General features: G+C 37.4%; 1 protein-coding gene across 2 annotated transcripts in view; it reads right to left on the bottom strand.

Moving 5' to 3' along the window:
• The window catches only part of unc5ca (unc-5 netrin receptor Ca), a 137,764-nt gene that overhangs the window by 15,204 nt on the left and 101,971 nt on the right, over positions 1 to 20,589 (bottom strand). For both annotated transcript variants that reach the window (XM_084113752.1, XM_084113753.1), the window contains exons 7-8: positions 17,897 to 18,061; positions 1,832 to 2,023 (exon numbers count right to left, since the gene is read on the bottom strand). In XM_084113752.1, coding sequence (XP_083969878.1) covers positions 1,832 to 2,023; positions 17,897 to 18,061 — 357 coding nt within the window. The remainder of the gene's footprint in view (positions 1 to 1,831; positions 2,024 to 17,896; positions 18,062 to 20,589) is intronic.

Genomic DNA, 20,589 nt, shown 5'->3' with positions numbered 1-20,589 from the left:
GCCGATGTAAACGCATCCAAATCTACAGCCTCTGGCGGGAAAGAGCAAAACAGGAGAACTGAGGGATGTGGAACGCCTCGCTTTACCATCAAAACATCCCCTACCGCTGTATTCATCAACTCATTCACTGCCGCTTTCGCCATTTACATCCACAGCCCGCTTCATGTTCAATTAACACAGAAAACCAGCGAGAGAATGAGGAGAAAAGCGAGACAATACGAGAGCGAGCAGAACGACGATTCTTCATTGATGATAACCTGTTCAGGTTGGAGAGTGACAGGCATTTTAATGTTCCTCAAATGAAATGTTACCTGCGTCTCTCTCTCTCTCTCTCTCTCACACACACACACCTCACAATTTAACACCGGGACACTGCCTTCCATTCCGTTAAACACTTGATTGGAATTTTAATCATTCCTGTGTCTTACGGTGACACACACACACACACACACACACACACTTCCTTGCTGAAACTGTTGCATTGACTGAAATCAGCAGTGAGAGAGATTCTGTCTGAATAGTGTTTTGAATGTTTTACTAAAGCAATAATCCACTCATTATTGTGTGTAACAGTGATTTGCATGTAATTCAGTGATTACAGTAACCTGACTACGTCAGACTTCGTACTTCCGCTCAATTTCATTTCGCTTCTGTACTCAGTCTGAGACAGCGTCAGAGCTTTCCGTTTTCCTCCGGCCTGAAAACAGCCGGCCAATCAACGAACAGAGGGCGGGCTGAGAGCTCGATGGTTTTGTTTTCGCATCATACATGTGTTTACAGTGGAAGTTAGATGCGGCTGAGCATGCGCATAACACACGCCATAACCAAACGTTATGTGATTGGCTTACGGGTAACCAATGATTTTAAACTTCAGACAAGCGCCCCCCCGCGAGAAAGAAAACGCTTTTCAATTATGCCATGCCAGACTCTGTCTACGAAGCAAAGCGAAGTAGCAGAGTTTGGTATTACCAAGCTATGATTACAGTGCCTAAAAGCCTAAAAACAGCAATATGACAAAAGACACCCATATTCAAAAATAGTTACATTTATGATTAAAGGGATAGTTCACCCAAAAGTGAAAATTCTGTCATCATTTCGTCACCCTCGTTTCATTCCAAAACTGTAGGCCTATTACTTTTCCTGTGCAGAACACAAAAGGAGATCATTGAAGAACGTCCAAACGATATTTGTTCTGCAGACAAAAGAAAGTCTGCCAAAAATTCCAACATCTAATTTCCAAAATTCTACCAACAGTCACAATAATAAATAAATACTCTATAATATATATATATATATATATATATATATATATATATATATATATAATAAATATAAATAATATACAATTAATACACACGCATAAATAAATATTTATGGTTTAAATATATTATAATATTTTTTTAATAAATTGAATAAATTCATTTTGTGACCCTAATTCTTTTATGTACATTACCATTCACTAAGAATGCATTTTTGTTTTTGATGAAAAATACAGTACAAATCATATTTCCTGTGAAATATGAAGCTGTTTTTCTGTTTGAATATATTATAAAATGAATCATTCTAAAATGCTGATTTGTTGCTCAAGAAACATTTCTTATTATTATAAATGTTGAGTTGTGCTGCTTTATATTTTTGTGGTAATCACGTTTTTTTTTTAGCAAGATTATTTTGATGAATAGAAAGTTCAAAAGAACAGCATTTATTTGAAATAGAAACTTTTGTAGCATTATAAATGTCTTTACTGTCACTTTAATGCATTCTTTTTGAATAAAAGTAATTTGAATTGCTAACCAATCCGAGCTCAACACTGAAAGGTGTATTGTCTCACCTGAGCGAGCCTGTTTGATGCTGACAGGCTGAAACCCGCCGTTCAGCACAGACGAGTCGATGATGTCAGAGTGAAAGCGCCGATGCGTCTTGCGATACACGAGCAGAGCCACGATGACAGAGACGACCAGACACATGACCACCGCCATGATGATGCCCACGTACAGCGGCACCTCATCTCCACCCGGAGCCGCTGCGGGACAGACAGACACAGGTCATTATGTTTTTAAAACATAAGCGCAGAGTGTTACGTAGGCTAATATTGTGTGTGTGTCGAAAGAATTTGACCGCAGCTGCTCAAAAAAAAACAAAAAAAAAAAGAGTCAAAAACCCCACTTGTCAGTGTTTTGTAAGGAACAGGCAAATGTGTAAAATATAGCAGGAGACATTTTAATTGTTTACTAATAAAACAGTTATTTTTTATGTCAGTGTCGGCTATAAGATGAAGTTGACGACTCGCGATCTTCGCAGCGCCAGAGAGAAATGCACATTTCATACGAATTACATAAGCAGCGCAGTCTGTTTTCTTTCGTTTTGAATTGTTCTTCTTAAAAGTAGACATTTCAAGCTATCTATCTGTCTCAGGTCTGTGAGGCAATAGGCTACCTTATAGGCCTACGCTGAGTTTCGGTTCATTATGAGACGAGCTCCAGGTTCGCCAGCGCCTCCGTGTCCTGATTATCTATTCTAATAGCCTATACTTCTTATTTATTAAACCCAGACAATTGGTTGATGAAACATCGATTAAAATGAAGATACAATTAATACAAAACTAAATTAAATTTAAAGACAGGCTTTGTGCTTTCAGTTTGAGGTCTGTGTGAAAGTTTTAAAACATTCGTTTAGTGCCGCTTTAGAGCGCTCACGTCCGTAACGGAGAACTGTCTGTAACATTTTTTTTTTTTTTATGTGAAATAAATTTCTAAAAAAATGCGACTTAGTCCAGTGCGACTTAAGCTATATATGTTTTTTCTTCCTCGTGACGCATTTTTTGACTGATATGCGACTCCGGAGCGACTTATAAAATAGGCTACGGTAAGTTATTTATAATTTTTGTGCAAATGTCCCATAAAGTCCCATCCTTTAAGGATTAATTTATGTCCCGTTGACCGGTCCATTGCATTACGAATAAAAGCAGAATCAATAAAGTCAAAAATGTGATGTGCAGTCAGGTTTGAACCCCTGAAAAAAAATCAGCACCCCCAACCTAAAACCTCTTCCCGCGCCCCTGTGTGTAGTTATCTTCTAGTCATTGATTAGCATATTCTGTCTTGATAATCTATAAATCGTGTTCCGAGGCAGGGTTTATGTAAATTTTAGGAGAATGTCGTGTAGTCCTTACCAGCCGTTTGTTGTAGTCCTTAAAAAACGATTTCTTTAAAAGATAATATCTCCCTTTGCTTTGAACTTTAAGCATTGTAACTTTGCAGATGTTGTTTATGCTCAAACAGCAACATTACACACTAACTAAAGTTAGAAAAGTGAAATCATAATCAACCACCCCTTTAAAACACTATAAGATTAGTGGAATAAATAAATAAAATGGAATAAAAAAATTAAAAAATTAAATATTAGATGAAAACCTTTAGAAATGACCCCCTGGGAAAAGTAAGCAAAATAAAATGAGTTTAAGTTGAAGTAACTAAGTTGAAGTACTTAAACTAAAACTGAAATAAAAATAAATGAAAGCTAATTATAAAAAAAAAAAAAATATATATATATATAAAATAAAAGCAAATTCAAAATATTAATAAATACAATAATAGTTTATAAATAATACTAAAATAGCACTGATCCAGGCATATAATGTGTTCAGAAAATTAGCATTCTATGCGCAGTATACATACTATATAGTGCAGAAATACTAAATGTTGTTATTATGCCACACCAGTCACACATTCAGATGGGTAAAATCAAATGTTATTTTCATAATAGCATATTTGCTTTGCACAAAATTGAATTAAACAAAGCCAACAAAGCATTTTTTGCACAGACGATAACTGAATGCCTCTTGCAAGCAATGTTATATGATAAAGTAGCACACTATTGTTTAAAATGGTTGAATAACGCCTACTGATTCACCAACTATTTTTAACACTCAGTGCAGTATTTCATTTCAAATGACAGATCATCGTAGCGGCATATGGGTTAAAGGTCACGCCTGAGAATGGCCTTTAAAACAATGGCATTAATCAGTATATAAACCCTGTGCATCAATCATTAAAAAGGAGTTTTCACAGTAAGAGAGAAAATTAGACCGCCGACTGCAGGAAGATGAAAAAAGCACCCTGAAAATAGTCAGACTGCGAGAGAAGAGAATCCAGTCCTTTAATTTAATGAGGCTATAAATTATTACATGGCATATTGCTCATCTTCCTGGAAATCAGCCTCATTCTTCAGCAGACTGCAGGAGAACAATAGTGACATGTTCATCCGACCCCCTTTTTTTTTACTGTGGATTCTCTCTGAGTGTGTGTGAGAGAGTTCTGAATTTGTGTATGTGAAGATTAAAAGGGGATCAGGGCCAAAATGAAACCGCAGCTCTGAAACATCAAAGAGAGAAGCAGCTAAAATCGTCACAGTCTCTGATGTTTAAAGTGTGTGTGTGCTTAAATCCCCTCTTACGTATCTATTGGATGTGTAAAGCACACGCACGCTGGCGCTCATCACTCATTAGTCGCATTAGAAAGCAACAAAGGTACACAGATTAAAACTCCACTCATGCTTCAAACATCCGACTTATCAGGCTGACATTGACACCAGCATGTCTTAAAGAAAGACTAGACTCAGGGTTATGAATATTCATTAGGGTCCTTCACAGACTTAAGCTCATTGGTTAGGCCCACACTGATCCACCTTACCAGCAGAGGGCGCAAAAATGATGTCAAAATGCTAACACATACACAAAATTGTTTCAAAGCAGAGTTGATGATTATATCTTAATATCTTCATGCCTTACAGTCACATTTAGCAGATTAGAACTGGGAGAAAATATACTTTACATTTTGCGACGATACAAGCAATCAAACAGTTGAGATTTACTATTTTAGTACATATCGCCCAGTGTAAGTATATGCAGATAAAGTTGGACATATTTGTGACCCTGGACCACAAAACAATTCATATGGGTACATTTTTTGAAATTGAGATTTATACATCACATGAAAGCTGAATAAATAAGCTTTTCACTGATGTATGGTTTGTTAGGATATGATATTTGGCCGATATACAACTATTTGAAAATCTGGAATCTGAGGGTGCAAAAAAAATTTAAACATTGAGAAAATGGCCTTTAAAGTTGTCCATTTATGTTGGCGATTGTGCTGCATTCACTCACAAAAATAAATGTTTTATATATTTACGGTAGGAAATTTACAAAATATCTTCATGGAACATGATCTTTACTCAATATCCTAATGATTTTTGACATAAAAGAAAAATCGATAATTTTGACCCATATAATGTATTGTTGGCTATTGCTACAAATATACCTGTGCGACTCATGACTGGTTTTGTGATCCAGGGTCACATTTTTATACAACTTTATATAAAGAGCTGGGCGATAATTTAGTTACATCTTACAATTAAATAAAAATCAGGCAGTTGAGATTTGCTATATACTGTAGTATATCAATTAATGTGAGTGTACTGTATGTATGCGGATAACAATGTAATAGGCCTACATATAAAACGTTATATATAGAGCTGTGTGATAATACAGTTTACATTTTGTGACGATATAAACAATCATGCAGCTTTTCTATATAGTATATATTGCTTTATGTGAGTGTACAGTATGTATGCGGGTGAAGTAGAATGAACTATTGTAACTTTAATAAAAAATATATACATATACATGCAAGTGTTTTTTGTGGGCACTAGATTTATAACAACTAGATATTTACATTAACAGTAAGTATGAGCAATTATAATAGAGATGCTTGACTCCGTAAACAAAATAACTTGACAGTGAAATAACTAACCTTGAGAGCAAAAAAAAAACCTGTGTGTGTGTGTGTGTTCAAAGCAGCCATTAAAGTGTGTGTCACAGCAGGCGGTCACACTAAACAGCGTTGAGCATGCGACCTTTCATCATCTCTCATGTTGTTTCATAGTTTTTCCTCAGTGACCGCAGTGTCATCTCTCCTCTGCAGTATTGATTTGCTCACACCCATAATTAATTTACAATTAGTGGAAAAATTGATCACAGCTGTGTCCTAATGACTAATATTATTCGATTACTGACTGTGACCAAACATGATTGTCATTAGTTATTTCTCTCATTAACCATTACGGGCTGATCTGTGGGTGTGGGTGTGTGTGTGTGTGGGTGTGTGTGTGTGTGCGTGTGTGTGTGTGTGTGTGTGTTTGTGTTTGTGTGTGTGTGTGTATGTATGTGTGATACCGATATGCAGTGTACAAATTAGACATTGACTTTCACGCAGAATCGACTTTGTTGAAGGAATTTCTATACAGATAATTATTCAAATAATTTTGCTAACACTTCACAATAAGGTCCTAATGTTAATTCATGCATTGACTAACAAGTATTCAAGTATTTTACAGTATTTATGAATCTATTTAACGTTGATAAAAACACAGCTGTTAATTGTTAGTTCAATGTCAGCTCAGGCACATAAACTAATGTTAACTGATATAACTTTTGATTAAAATGAATGTATAGTAGTAAATGTTGAGGTTAACATTAATTCATACTGATAAATGATTTAGAAGTATTTTTCAATTGTTTTTTCTTTTTAGTCTCTTTTTAAGCTACAAAGACAGATGTTTTTTTTCATTGGAATAACATATACTGAAGATTCGTTCACAATGTATTATGAAAGCAAAAGTAATGTTGCATTTATGCATTTGAGTGTTCAGACACGTCATGTTTGAATGTGCATACGTGAGCGTTTGCGTGCGGCAGAAAGGTTGTTTCTATGCAGGAGCACGCTTGACTTATAAAGGTTATTGATTGCATGAAGGAAGTGATTAAAGTGTTTGGACAGTGCAGATGCTGAGGGGGTTAATGAGGGGAAGGCAGTTTGATCGTCTGCGGGCGGAAGAACCTTCTGCTTATCAGATTCCCTCGGCATCGATCCGCAGGGGATTTACTGAGCGCACACACTCAAGAAAGTTAAACTATCATCTTCTCAGTGGAGTGCAGTCTCTCACAAACAACAACAACATTATTATTATTATTATTATTATTATAAAACGCAACATTATTACCATGAAAATGATAGTGTTGGAGGTTTGCATAACCTGGTGGACAATCTTCACTGATTTTACATTCCATCAGTAAGAGCAGAGTGTGAAGGTTGAATTATCAGAACAATAGCACAGCTGAACAACAAAATATTGCAATTCACACAACATAATGGAAGTAATATCAGAGTTCAAAAGAGGACAAACTGTTGGTGTGAGTCTCGCTGACTCATCTGTGACCAAGACAGCGAGTCTTTGTGGTGTATCGAGAGCTCTGGAGTCCAGGGTAATGTCGGCATACCTCCAGTCCACATAGGATGAACCGCATCCAACAGGAATAACCGTCTGCACAAGAGGAATCTGTCCTGTCTGACAGGGATGTCCAGGTACTAAGCCGGATCAGATCCAAAAAACATAAAACCACATCTGCCCAACTCACTGCAGAATTAAATGCGCACCTCGACTCAAAACTGTTCATCAGGAAACTCCAGAGTCAATATTCATGGTCGGCTTCTATAGCCAAACCTTTGATCACTCGTGCCAATGCCAAATGTTGGTTTCATTGGTGCCAACACTGCAAATCCTGGGCTGTGGACACACTTGTTATCTAATGAGTCCACCTTCAACATCCGTGGGAGTAACGGGGTGGAGAAACCCTAAAAGAGGCTGAACACCCGGACTGTTGCTGCCCAGAGTGAAGCACAGCAGTGGATGAGTGATGGTTTGAGCTGTAATATGACATTCATGACAGTGCTTGATGGATACACGTCACTGCCAAGGACTACCGAACCATTCTGGAGGACCATGTGCTCCTGACGCTTCAAACATTGTACCCTGAAGAGGCTGCCGTATATCTGCATGATAATGCACCAATACACACAGCAAGACTTGTGACAGAATGACCGACGTTCTCGTCAGGGCCATAAAAGACAGAGAAGTGACATTGTATGGGGACGGGAGAAACCCACCCAAATTAGCTTCGGTTAAACAGGCGTATGACAATTTGGGTAAATGTGTAAGCTAGATTTATGCCTATTTTTTCACATATTCATGGACACCACAATAATTTCCCTCATGTGGAATATTTTTCCTTGTAATTATATATGGTTTGCAAAAATTAAAACTGCTGCATCTGTGTGTAGATGAGAGAAGCAAAGTGTATGCGCGTTGTGCACATGCTACATTATGGCCAAGCATGTGCCCTTAAAATAGCATCTGAATAACGCGCCACTGACTTTAGACTAGGTTTTTCCTGGTCTGTGGCGGAATTGTTTTCTGAAACTGCAAAATAGCACCAGGGAACGTTTGCGCCGGAACACGCCTCCTCTTTTCGCTGATCCGCCCCCGGGAGCGCAAGTTCATTCCCTAATTTAACGGCGTGCGTCTGCCGAGGGAAAAGTCCGTTGTGCGTCGGGTGCAAAATAGGAATGATACATGCGTTGGTGTACAAGTCAATTGCGCTGGGTGCAAGATAGGGGCCTTAATCTTACATGTGTAAAAATAATATTGTTAGCATCTCCAAAACTGTATGAGCAATATCTTCAGATGACTCACAGAAAAGGCATCAGACTCATTTTAATACCTAAATCAATGTGTTTTGTAGCAGCACAACATTTCCTGTTGGCTTCGATGTGAAGTACCCCCGCGTTTTATCGAAGAGATCTCTTCAGCATTCGGTCCCTCTTTAACTCTCGCCATCATACGCCTTGAGTCATTTAACTCATTTCACCCGAGAAACAATCATACAAGCTCTAACACAAGCTTTGATGATAAAAGTGCCAAGCTACTAAATGCAGCCATTAAAATGTATCTGGAAGATTAAACGTTTTCTTTGAACATGAGTGCGAGAGAAAGAGGAAGGGAGAGCGAGATCGCGACTGTAGAGGAGGGGGTGCCGACTGCACAAAATGATTAATAAATAATACAGCTCCAGGAGAAAAGAGATAACATTGTACCCTCAAACACACACACACACACACACACACACACACACACACACACACACACACACACACACACACACACACAAATGGTTCAACATAAGTACAGACCTAAAATAAAACACTAAGCCTGCAACACAGTCGCTAGTGTGTAAACGTGAGAGCTTAGTCAATGCATTGTGTGCATGTTGCATGTTTTGCATACTTAAAATGCATTTTTGAGTTACAGTTACACAACAAAGCATGAATAATGTGTAACTAAAGGTGTTTGTGTACAGTATTTGCATACAGTATGTTTCAGGTCTCAGTTCAATCAAAATATACAAGTGTTGCTATTGAAAATGTTACTCGCTAAACTATGAACTACTCAATTTAATCTAGTTAAACTATAGTAAAAAAATTGTCAATTACAGTACATTGAAACTATCCAGTGTGACAGCATGTGAATTTGCACTAAGGCCTTGTTTACACCTGATATTAAGAAGCGCTTTGGTCGATCGGATCACAAGAGGAAGACGCTAAATACAGGTGTAAATGGGGTCTAAAAAGTTTTGAGCTAGTCCACTTTTGACATCTTCCAGAGGTAGTTGAAAACACATTTGACCGGATTGATTTCATAGTGTAAACATTCAGGAGGTCGAGTGTGTTCAAACAGGCACAAAAGACCGTCTACTCTCCGTCTACTGAACTAATGAGTAACATTATGAGAAGAGCTCTAGCCAGACGGGATTTAAACTTTCTCGACTGAAGACCCAAGTTTGGTTTGAAGATGAAAAATGTACCAAGCTCAATGTTCTCTCACCATTCCTGATTTCTAACACACACTCACAGCGTTCGGTTTGCTATTTTTCTTTTATGTGGTCTCACCCCTGATTTAGTGTGGCCATTACACCCAAAAGGAGGACACTTTGCGGCATTTAGTGAGGCATTAATTATTGCATAGGACTCTGGTGTACTTGCAACTACAATACAATTTTGTCCATCATATCGATGGCATTATGATACAGTGATTCTGAAATAGTCTATTCATTGCCAGACAATTTGATCCACGATATATCTTGATGTAGACCCATGTGTAACAGAAGAGGCAAAAAAGTGTTTGTTCATAGTATTTGTATTTATTCAAGACATTGTGATGTCTGTTTCAAAAACTGACCACTGAGATGAAGCTGTCTTGAAAAGTGCACAGCGCCAGAAAACATAACATTTCTGGACTTCTGGAAATTACAGAAATGCATAAATAAACAAATAATGAATGCGAAAAATAAATAAATACACATTTCAGTTCTTAACAAAGAAGTTCACCCTCTGCAGCAGCTCAGACGAGAACAGCTCCTCTAGGGTCATCATGGCCAAAATTCGTGCTCTTTTGTAGCCTGGAAATCCAGCCCTAAATCTAAAAGATTAATGGTCTAGAGTCGACTAATGAAAATCTTCCAGCTCGAGGGGCGGCACCAAGCATGCATTTGAAAATCTCACTGCATGCAATTGGATAACACTACGACCAATCACAACAAGCCCCATACGCTTAGCTACCAGCGGAGCTAACTGGTAGATTAGACTCTTGCCGTATACGCCCTTCTTGCAAAGGAACGATTCGAGCGCCGTCTTCTGTTCCTCTTTTAGATAAAAAGCCAAGTCTAACTCGCTCATTAGCGGCCAAAGCAGTTTCAAACAACTGGTGTTCATCCATAGCCATCTTGCAATGTTTACTAATGACTTCAACGTCACAGCGCTGTCGTCATCTCGCCTCTGGCCCGCCTATATCAGATAACCCGATGTGATTGGTGCAGCTCGGATCGAGGGGCATAATTAATGAGCATCATTACTCGACACCAGAGTAAACTCGCTGAGCAAATTCAACTTGTGCTCTCGCGAGAACTCTGGATTACCAGGGTAGCTCTTTTGTCCATTCCGGATTAAATGAGGTCTGACGTTTCGGCAGGTTAACGTTATGATATGACGTTGCCAGCACATGGACTCCACAACGTGGAGGCTTGTTTACGTTTTTAACCAATGATATATCAGATATTTATTTGACACCGCTTTCAGCCAATCATTTGTTTGACCAGAGACCTTCCGGCATTAGACGCTTTGCTGCTGCGTCCCAATAAAGATTCTAGAGCGGGGGTTTTTAGGCCGTTTAAGTGCAACTCCAAAAAGGAGGACAAATGAGTGTCCGGCGCAGCCTCAAGCTGGACACTCATTTGTCCTCCTTTTTGGACAGGGGGCTTAAAATCCGGACTGTCCGACCAAAATCCGGACATATGGCCACCCTACCCTGATTGCACCGACTACATGTATACACCGGCTAATGGTTATTGTCGTGACCTTTGCTCTCTGCTTGAGGAATGAACCTGAAACCGTTGTGTTACCAGCCTAGATTACTAACCATTGGGCCACCAGCCACGACTCGACTTTGTTTATCTTTAAAACTGGAATTGAAAGTGCCTTTCATTTGCTCAAAAGTGAGCCGATCATAAAGAGCAGAAAGACAACATAAAAACAAAACAGATAAAAGGAGGGTAAATATAGTAAAATCACAGACAAGAAGCAGGCTGACTGATGTTATGACTGATGAGATGTTTTTATGAAGAACAGAGCACTGCGGTGGCCTGTAATGAAAGCCTGAATCATGTTGTTTGATATTCGCCTCGGTTCATCTCTCAGGGTTTCATGTTCATAACAAACATTTCGGTTTTAATCCAGTTTGAAGAATCTCTACAATAACCCTAAGCTCACATCTGAAGTCAAACACTCTTAAAGGGCAAACGCCATGAGGGATACGCCATAACAGTCTTCATCTGCGTGTTATTATCTGCAGAACAGAAGTTTAAAGCCTAGGTAAATAACATGTATATGCAGATTACCTTCTGCCCAGGAGCTGCTGGTTCCCATTAAACACCACATGAAACGATATTCAAAAGGCATTTAACCTCCACAGCGTGACGCAGAATATCGAGTGGGAATGCAGGGCGGGGCCTGATTTTATCCATCGGGATTTGATTGGATGGTAAAGAGTAGGCTGTGATGTTATTGGTTAATATTATTGTTTCTTGCCCACAAAGTCATGATCACATCAGCTGAAAAGAATATAGTTTAAAGATTTTTTTTTTTTTAATTTTTAAAAAAACATTAACCAATGTAAAAAGATATCTCAAATGTAAAACTTCTTTCTTTAATGATATGAATGAATAACATTCCTTATATATATTATCTTTTTATAATTTTTATAAATTATAAAAATTATATATTATAATTTTGAATTCATGTTTTCAAGTCAACATCCGTCCGTCCGTCCATCCATCCATCCATCCATCCATCCATCCATCCATCCATCCATCCATCCATCCACCAATCCATCGTACATATGTACACAAATACATATGTTCATATATTATTACAAATCCTGTTTACAGTGTGGTTCAAATAGCATCTGGCCTTTTTATCTTGGAATATAATGCATAGATGAATTGTGAAAAAATAAAGCACAGGAAATTTCTGAAAATAGGATCAATTTTCATTTCTTGTTGCCTTTAAAGAGAATTACTGAGATGCTTCAGGTCATACTGCAAGACCAGGGAGAGTTCTCCTGTTTCAAACAGCACACAGACTTTAGCCAAGCCTGACTTTACTCCAGAGATGTTCAGGTTTCCATTCAACTCTGTGAATGTGCTCAGCGGAAGAGCGAGAGAGAGAGAGAGAGAGAGAGAGAGAGAGAGAGAGAGAGAGAGAGAGAGAGAGAGAGAGAGAGAGAGAGAGAGAAAGGGACAAAGCATGTGTGGATGTGAGTTGGGAAACAACACAGAAAATAAAATGGTGCAAAACACGAAGCAAAACACCAAATCAAAGGACTCTGACAAACAGACTGCATGCTTTCACTCCCGTAGACGGCGAGGAACAGAGCGCAAGCGAGAGAATATAAAGCCAAAGATACTGCGAGACAAGAGATACGGACCCAGAAAACCAAAGCAAGAAAATGAAAGACAGAATAGACACTCACATGTAAACCCCTCCTCTCCCGTCCCTTTAGGCTGAACGGATAGCTGATATACTGAACCTTCAGAGAGAGGAAGGGGGGTATTAGACAAAATAATATGAATGTCAAACAAAAACAGCGAGATGTGATTTGGTGATGTGAGACCGAAATGCATAAACAGAAGATACGGTGTAAAGAGAGCATGAGAAACTGAACATGCAGATGTAAAAATTCCCGTGAAATCTCACCGACAGAGGGAAACAACATACTGTACCAACACATACCAGCTGGAAACATCTAACAGTCAGGCTCCCCTGGTGAGATGGTAATCAGGTAAACATGTGGTTATCACAATTTTGTCACACTTATTGTGGGAATCCTAGTTTCAAACTGCAGCCAATCTACAATCTTTTCATGTAGAGCAGTTTAATTACAGACAAGCTATAACTGACAAGCTGATATAATTTGTATTATTTTTTTTGTTGCCATTTCAACTACGCGGAAGATTGGGGTCAGTACTTTTTTTAAATTTATCATTCAGCAAGGACATTAAATTGTCAGTAAAGACATTTAAAATGCTGTTCTATTTATCAAAGTATCCTGAAAATGATGCATCATGATTTCCAAGCAGCACAACTAGTTTTAACATTGACAATAAATTATTGAGCAGCAAATCAGCATATTAGAATGATTTCTGAAGGATCATGTGACACTGAAGACTGCAGTAATGATGCTGTGGCTATATTACTGAACCAATAATAAATGTGTTCAGCATTCTGTCAGTATTTGTGGATTTTCTAGACTATTTTAAACCGTAACGTGAGCAGGATATATTCAAATTTAGCGTATGGCTTCGGCAGGCATGTACAATGATACTAAGCTGGGCAGAGAGTGCCTTAGTCCTACCCAGCTCTACGGCGCCCCACAATTATCCAATGTAAATCTGTGGTGAAAAATGGAACTGCAGCGCGCTCTGATTGAGAGCCATTGGGGCAAATGTCAAACTGCCCCACTTATTTTCATGTTTCAGTGTGTAAACCTAACTCCAGACCAAGATGATATCAATCCACTTCAGCTATATTTCATTTCTCAAAAGCACTGTTGATCTACTTAAAGTGGTGATGAACTGAGAAATCAAATTTTCCTTGAGCTTTGACATATAAGAGGTCATCATACTATAAGAATATCCTGTAAGTTTCAGAACTGAAAACTTCCTTGATAGTCCAATAAAAGCTGTTATTGACACCAGGCACAGCGAACGACAGGTTTTTCAAAGTGGAGATCTATGACGTCAAAGAGTATCAAACACCGCCTCCGCAGAAGAAGATCAACGCCTACTTCAACACTGCCTGTTTAGCCCCGCCCACCGATTCGCGCATTACATGAAACTCATTATAATATGCAAAACTGTTATCCAATCATAGCAGTGGGCGTTTACTTCCAAGTTTTCAATGCAGCACGCCCATAAAAACCGAGCGTTTCAGGAGCTAGGCTCAAAACCAGGGTAGAAAATAGACTATTACTTATTCATTTTGATGTTTTTGAATGTAAAAACCAAGCGAACGTCATAAGTTGACCTCAGACAACAATATAAAAAAATTAAAAAGGCAGTTCATGACCCCTTTAAGCCTACAATGCTTTTAGGAAAGGCAGCCCAGTTGGCATGTCTGTTCTTCGTATCAAATTAATGAAAGCCTTATGTTGTGTTGTTTTATGTTTGTTCTGAGAATAGTTTTTTTTTCTTTTCCTCACCTCTAAAATGACACTCGGAGGCAATAAATACTACATTAAGGCAATACTAAGATAGCAGTTCATCAGCCTGTTGATCAACATTAGAGCACCACCCTTAGACGTTAGACCTGCGCAAAAGTGTGTCTGCATGTGTCAGCGATTACAATATAGTTTATCACGGACTAGCGCTAAGACCCAGAATCTGCCCTACCTACATTTACACTCAGGAGACGCTACTGTTGAGAGACTTGAGTTGAGTGGGGTTAAATGGATTGTGCCTGCTCAACTTTTAAGGGGAAGAACTTTTAAAAGTTTAAACTTTAGTGAGGAAGTGCCTGCGGGGAGAGAGAGAGAGAGAGAGAGACATGAGGTCCATTACACAACACAAAACAGAGGAGATTGCCTCTCTCTCTCTCTCTCTCTCAGAGCTCACTGCTCTAAACACCAGCAGACAAATTAAACTGCCACGCTGATGGCTCATGATTACATACAGTGAGGAAAATAAGTATTTGAACACCCTGCTATTTTGCAAGTTCTCCCACTTGGAAATCATGGAGGGGTCTGAAATTTTCATCCTAGGTGCATGTCCACTGTGAGAGACATAATCAAAAAAAATAAAAATCCAGAAATCACAATATATGATTTTTTAACTATTTATTTGTATGATACAGCTGCAAATAAGTATTTGAACACCTGTCTATCAGTTAGAATTCTGACCCTCAAAGACCTGTTAGTCTGCCTTTAAAATGTCCACCTCCACTCCATTTATTATCCTAAATTAGATGCACCTGTTTGAGGTCGTTAGATGCATAAAGACACCTGTCCACCCCATACAATCAGTAAGAATCCAACTACTAACATGGCCAAGACCAAAGAGCTGTCCAAAGACACTAGAGACAAAATTGTACACCTCCACAAGGCTGGAAAGGGCTACGGGGAAATTGCCAAGCAGCTTGGTGAAAAAAGGTCCACTGTTGGAGCAATCATTAGAAAATGGAAGAAGCTAAACATGACTGTCAATCTCCCTCGGACTGGGGCTCCATGCAAGATCTCACCTCGTGGTAATACACTAAGACGTCATGGTTTGAAATCATGCATGGCACGGAAGGTTCCCCTGCTTAAACCAGCACATGTCAAGGCCCGTCTTAAGTTTGCCAATGACCATTTGGATGATCCAGAGGAGTCATGGGAGAAAGTCATGTGGTCAGATGAGACCAAAATAGAACTTTTTGGTCATAATTCCACTAAACGTGTTTGGAGGAAGAAGAATGATGAGTACCATCCCAAGAACACCATCCCTACTGTGAAGCATGGGGGTGGTAGCATCATGCTTTGGGGGTGTTTTTCTGCACATGGGACAGGGCGACTGCACTGTATTAAGGAGAGGATGACCGGGGCCATGTATTGCGAGATTTTGGGGAACAACCTCCTTCCCTCAGTTAGAGCATTGAAGATGGGTCGAGGCTGGGTCTTCCAACATGACAATGACCCGAAGCACACAGCCAGGATAACCAAGGAGTGGCTCTGTAAGAAGCATATCAAGGTTCTGGCGTGGCCTAGCCAGTCTCCAGACCTAAACCCAACAGAGAATCTTTGGAGGGAGCTCAAACTCCGTGTTTCTCAGCGACAGCCCAGAAACCTGACTGATCTAGAGAAGATCTGTGTGGAGGAGTGGGCCAAAATCCCTCCTGCAGTGTGTGCAAACCTGGTGAAAAACTACAGGAAACGTTTGACCTCTGTAATTGCAAACAAAGGCTACTGTACCAAATATTAACATTGATTTTCTCAGGTGTTCAAATACTTATTTGCAGCTGTATCATACAAATAAATAGTTAAAAAATCATATATTGTGATTTCTGGATTTTTTTTTTTAGATTATGTCTCTCACAGTGGACATGCACCTACGATGACAATTTCAGACCCCTCCATGATTTCTAAGTGGGAGAACTTGCAAAATAGCAGGGTGTTCAAATACTTATTTTCCTCACTGTACATTCATGTCACCTGTCAGTTCTGTAGAGACGATCAAACCACTAGTTTCTCAAAGATTCTCAACACCAATTTGTACCGTCTCCATTGAAACAGTGATTGAAACAAATGAAATACCATGTTTATGTGCTTTATTACAGTACATACAGAAGCAATACACAAATCCACTAATGGCATTAAAGTCAACAAGAAACAACATTAGCAATTTATTTGTTGTAATGTGATGTATTTCAGAGTCGCCATGTTAACTTGCATTAAAGGACTGTGTTAACTACGGTCTGCAACCAACGGATGATGACAATAACCAATAATCCACATGGTGTTGGTGAATTCAGCTGAAAAGGAAAGCAATTCAGAGGCGGAGAAAGTTTTATGCAAGATTCTGCAGACAACCTTCTTTTTTTCTTTTTTCTTTTTAATAATCACCACTTACGAACTAGATCAAATATTAATTTGAGTAATCGCTCAAAAGTGTTCCCAAAAGTCCCTGCCTGTCATTTTACAACTTTCTTTAGCCAAGTAAAATTTTATTAATTACAAATAATATTTGGTACACAATCTTAACTGATTATTACTTTATTTTCAATTTGGCTGTATAACTGTTTTTTATTATTTTTTTTTATAGTGTTTAGGTTTAGTGGTTACTATTTAGTGTAAATGTACTGTATGTGCTTATTGAGTTTTAGTCACGTTTTTGTTCATCTTGATTTCTCACAACTTGTGTGCTTTTTCTGGGTGAGATGGAGTGAAACGAAAATTAGAAATGTTGATTTGGCAACTAACTAAAAAATAATAAGTTAAAGTACTAAAATAACTAAAATAAATGAAATAAATAGAAATATAAATTAAAGTTAAATAGAAATATTAAAATTAAATAATAAAAGCACATAAAATTATTAAAACATAAAATTAAAATGAAAACGGAAAATATATAAAATTAAAGCTAATAAAGTTTATTTATTAGGTTTAGGGGTAGGGGAATATACCGTTTGTACAGTATAAGAATAAATATATCTATAGAAATTCTCCATAAAACATGAAAACACAATGTGTGTGTGTGTGTATGTGTTTGTGTGTGTGGTCCTGGTAATCCCTAAGTTATGTCCTCACAAAGATGGCAACATCTGAAATCATTATCCTTGTGAGGACATTTTTTGGTCCCCGTGTGTGTGTGTGTGTGTGTGTGTGTGTGTGTGTGTGTGTGTGAGAGTGCACTCACTCTGTAGGCAGAGTCCATCAGTGCAGTTCTGCGACAGTAGCGTGACTCCGTCACAGTCTTCTCCTCCGTTCTGGGGTGCCGGGGCGTTACACTCTCTCTTCCTCCACTGCGTGCACTCTGTGTTACACGCCGACCACTTGCTCCAGTCACCCCACTCGCCATCAACTAAACACACCAGAAACAACAGAAACAAGTATTAAAAATACTGTGATACACACTGATTATTTTTATTAAGGAGGCAATATTGTAATATTTATCATATTCCTCGTCCAATAAAATGTTATGGTCAAGGTAGTTTTAAATGCTATAATTAACATTGTATATATATATATATATATATATATATACATATATATATATATATATATAAAATAAAATAAAATTAAAATAAATAAAATAAAATAAAATGCATGGCTCTGCTGTGGTCTACATATACATATATTATAAAGACTATTAAAGGGTTAGTTCACCCAAAAATGAAAATTATGTCATTAATGACTCACCCTCATGTCGTTCCAAGCCCGTAAGACCTTCGTTCATCTTCGGAACACAGTTTAAGATATTTTAGATTTAGTCCGAGAGCTTTCTGTCCCTCCATTGAAAATGTATGAACGGTATACTGTCCATGTCCAGAAAGGCAATAAAGACATCATCAAAGTAGTCCATGTGACATCAGTGGGTTAGTTAGAAGTTTTTGAAGCATCGAAAATACATTTTGGTCCAAAAATAACAAAAACTACGACTTTATTCAGCATTGTATTCTCTTCCGGGTCTGTTGTCAATCCGCTTTCACGACTCCGCAGTGACGCTGCTGACGTAAGACGCTGCTGACACTCAATGGAGGGACAGAAAGCTCTCGGACTAAATCTAAAATATCTTAAACTGTGTTCCGAAGATGAACGGAGGTCTTACGGGCTTGGAACGACATGAGGGTGAGTCATTAATGACATAATTTTCATTTTTGGGTGAACTAACCCTTTAACTATATGTTAATGAGCCTTGTATGTCTCGTGCATGTTGCACACAAAAATGTAACTACACCAAAATAATAAAATAAAATAAAATAAAATAAAATAAAATAAAATAAAATAAAATAAAATAAAATAAAATAAAATAAAATAAAATAAAATAAAATAAAATAAAATAAAATAAAATAAAATAAAATAAAATAAAATAAAGTATTTTCCGTTCATGGCTCTGCTGTGGTCTGGTTCTCAGCCTGTCTCTGGATTCTGTCACAGGGAGTAAGTGCACTGCTGTATATGGGTCAGTCATTAGCGTCTGACTTTGGCATCTCTCCTGCTGGGTTCAGATGCTTTAATCTCACCTGCTTCACAGAGAACTGACTCTCACCGGCAGGAGGGAATGGAAATGTGTTCGGCCCTTAGGGGCCCCAAGGGGCCAAAGTATAGGGGAAGAGTCTGGCTTGAAAGCTGAACTGATGGGCTTGGAAAAGATGCATTTGTCTGATGCTATCAAGAGGTGAAGAACTCAAACTGGACTGGAAAAGAATGAAGTTTTTATGAAAGGAATTCCTCACTTGTAATTCAATAGTCTCAGAGTGAATTTTCCATCCTTCTGATTATGGAAGGAATTTTTCATTTGGAAGTCACTTTGGATAAAAGCGACTGCCAAATGAATAAATGTCAACGTGGGAAAAAAATCTGAAATAAATTCCCTATCATGTTTCTTTCAGGCTTAAGAACTGACCTCGCTGTATGTTTACGTCATGACGGAAATACTGTAATTAGTTTCAGAAGAGTATCGTGATTACAAACTCAGAGCTTTATGAAAACTTCCACATGTCATGCAGTGCTGTTATTTTTAACTACAACTATAATTATAACTAAAACTATTCAAATTGTATTTTGTAATTGAAATAAAGCTGAAACAAAATAAAATATTAGATGGATTTTTTAATCTATAACTAAAACTATTAAAATTGTATTTCTTGATTGAAATAAAATAAAATATTAAATGTTGTTTTTAACTATAACTAAAACTATTAAAATTGTATTTGTTAATTGAAATAAAGCTTAAATAAAATAAAATATTCTATTTTTTTTTTTTTACCTAAACTTAAATAAAAATTAGAAATGGTTCCTTGTAAACTAAATATAATAAGCAAGTACAAACGTTAGTAAAGCACAAAAATTACAAAAAAATAATTAAATAAAAGAACAGAAAAATAAAAGAAATATAAAAACAAAATTACTAAAACTTAAAATAAAACTCAAATGAAAACTGAAAATAGAATAAATAAAGGCTAAATCAAAATATTAATAAATACAATAATATAATATAAATAATAGCACTGTTGTGATGATTATTGTGACGTTGGTGAAGCACTTATTTTATGGTATTCTATTCAAATCTATATTTGTACTGTTGATTTATTGTTGTTAGTTTTTATGATTTTTATTAATACTGTAAAGCACATTGGACAATGTAAATTGTATTTAATTGTGCTATATAAATAAATTGCCATTGCCATTATATTATTGTGACGTCATATACAAATGTATAGATCATTTTTTATATTTAATCTTTTGAAATATTTGTGATTTTTTTATACTGTTTGATAAGTCACTATATATATCACTAAGTACAAAGCATGTTTATCTAAAAAAAAAAAAAAACTAAAAAAACTTTTTACTTCAAAGAATATAATCATTCTAATTATTTTTAACAAT

This window comes from Abramis brama (genome assembly GCF_963993115.1).
Source record: "Abramis brama genome assembly, chromosome: 5".
Lineage (NCBI taxonomy): Eukaryota > Metazoa > Chordata > Actinopteri > Cypriniformes > Leuciscidae > Abramis > Abramis brama.
Note: the sequence above shows the minus strand (reverse complement) of the source record. Positions and strands in the feature narration are given on the sequence as shown.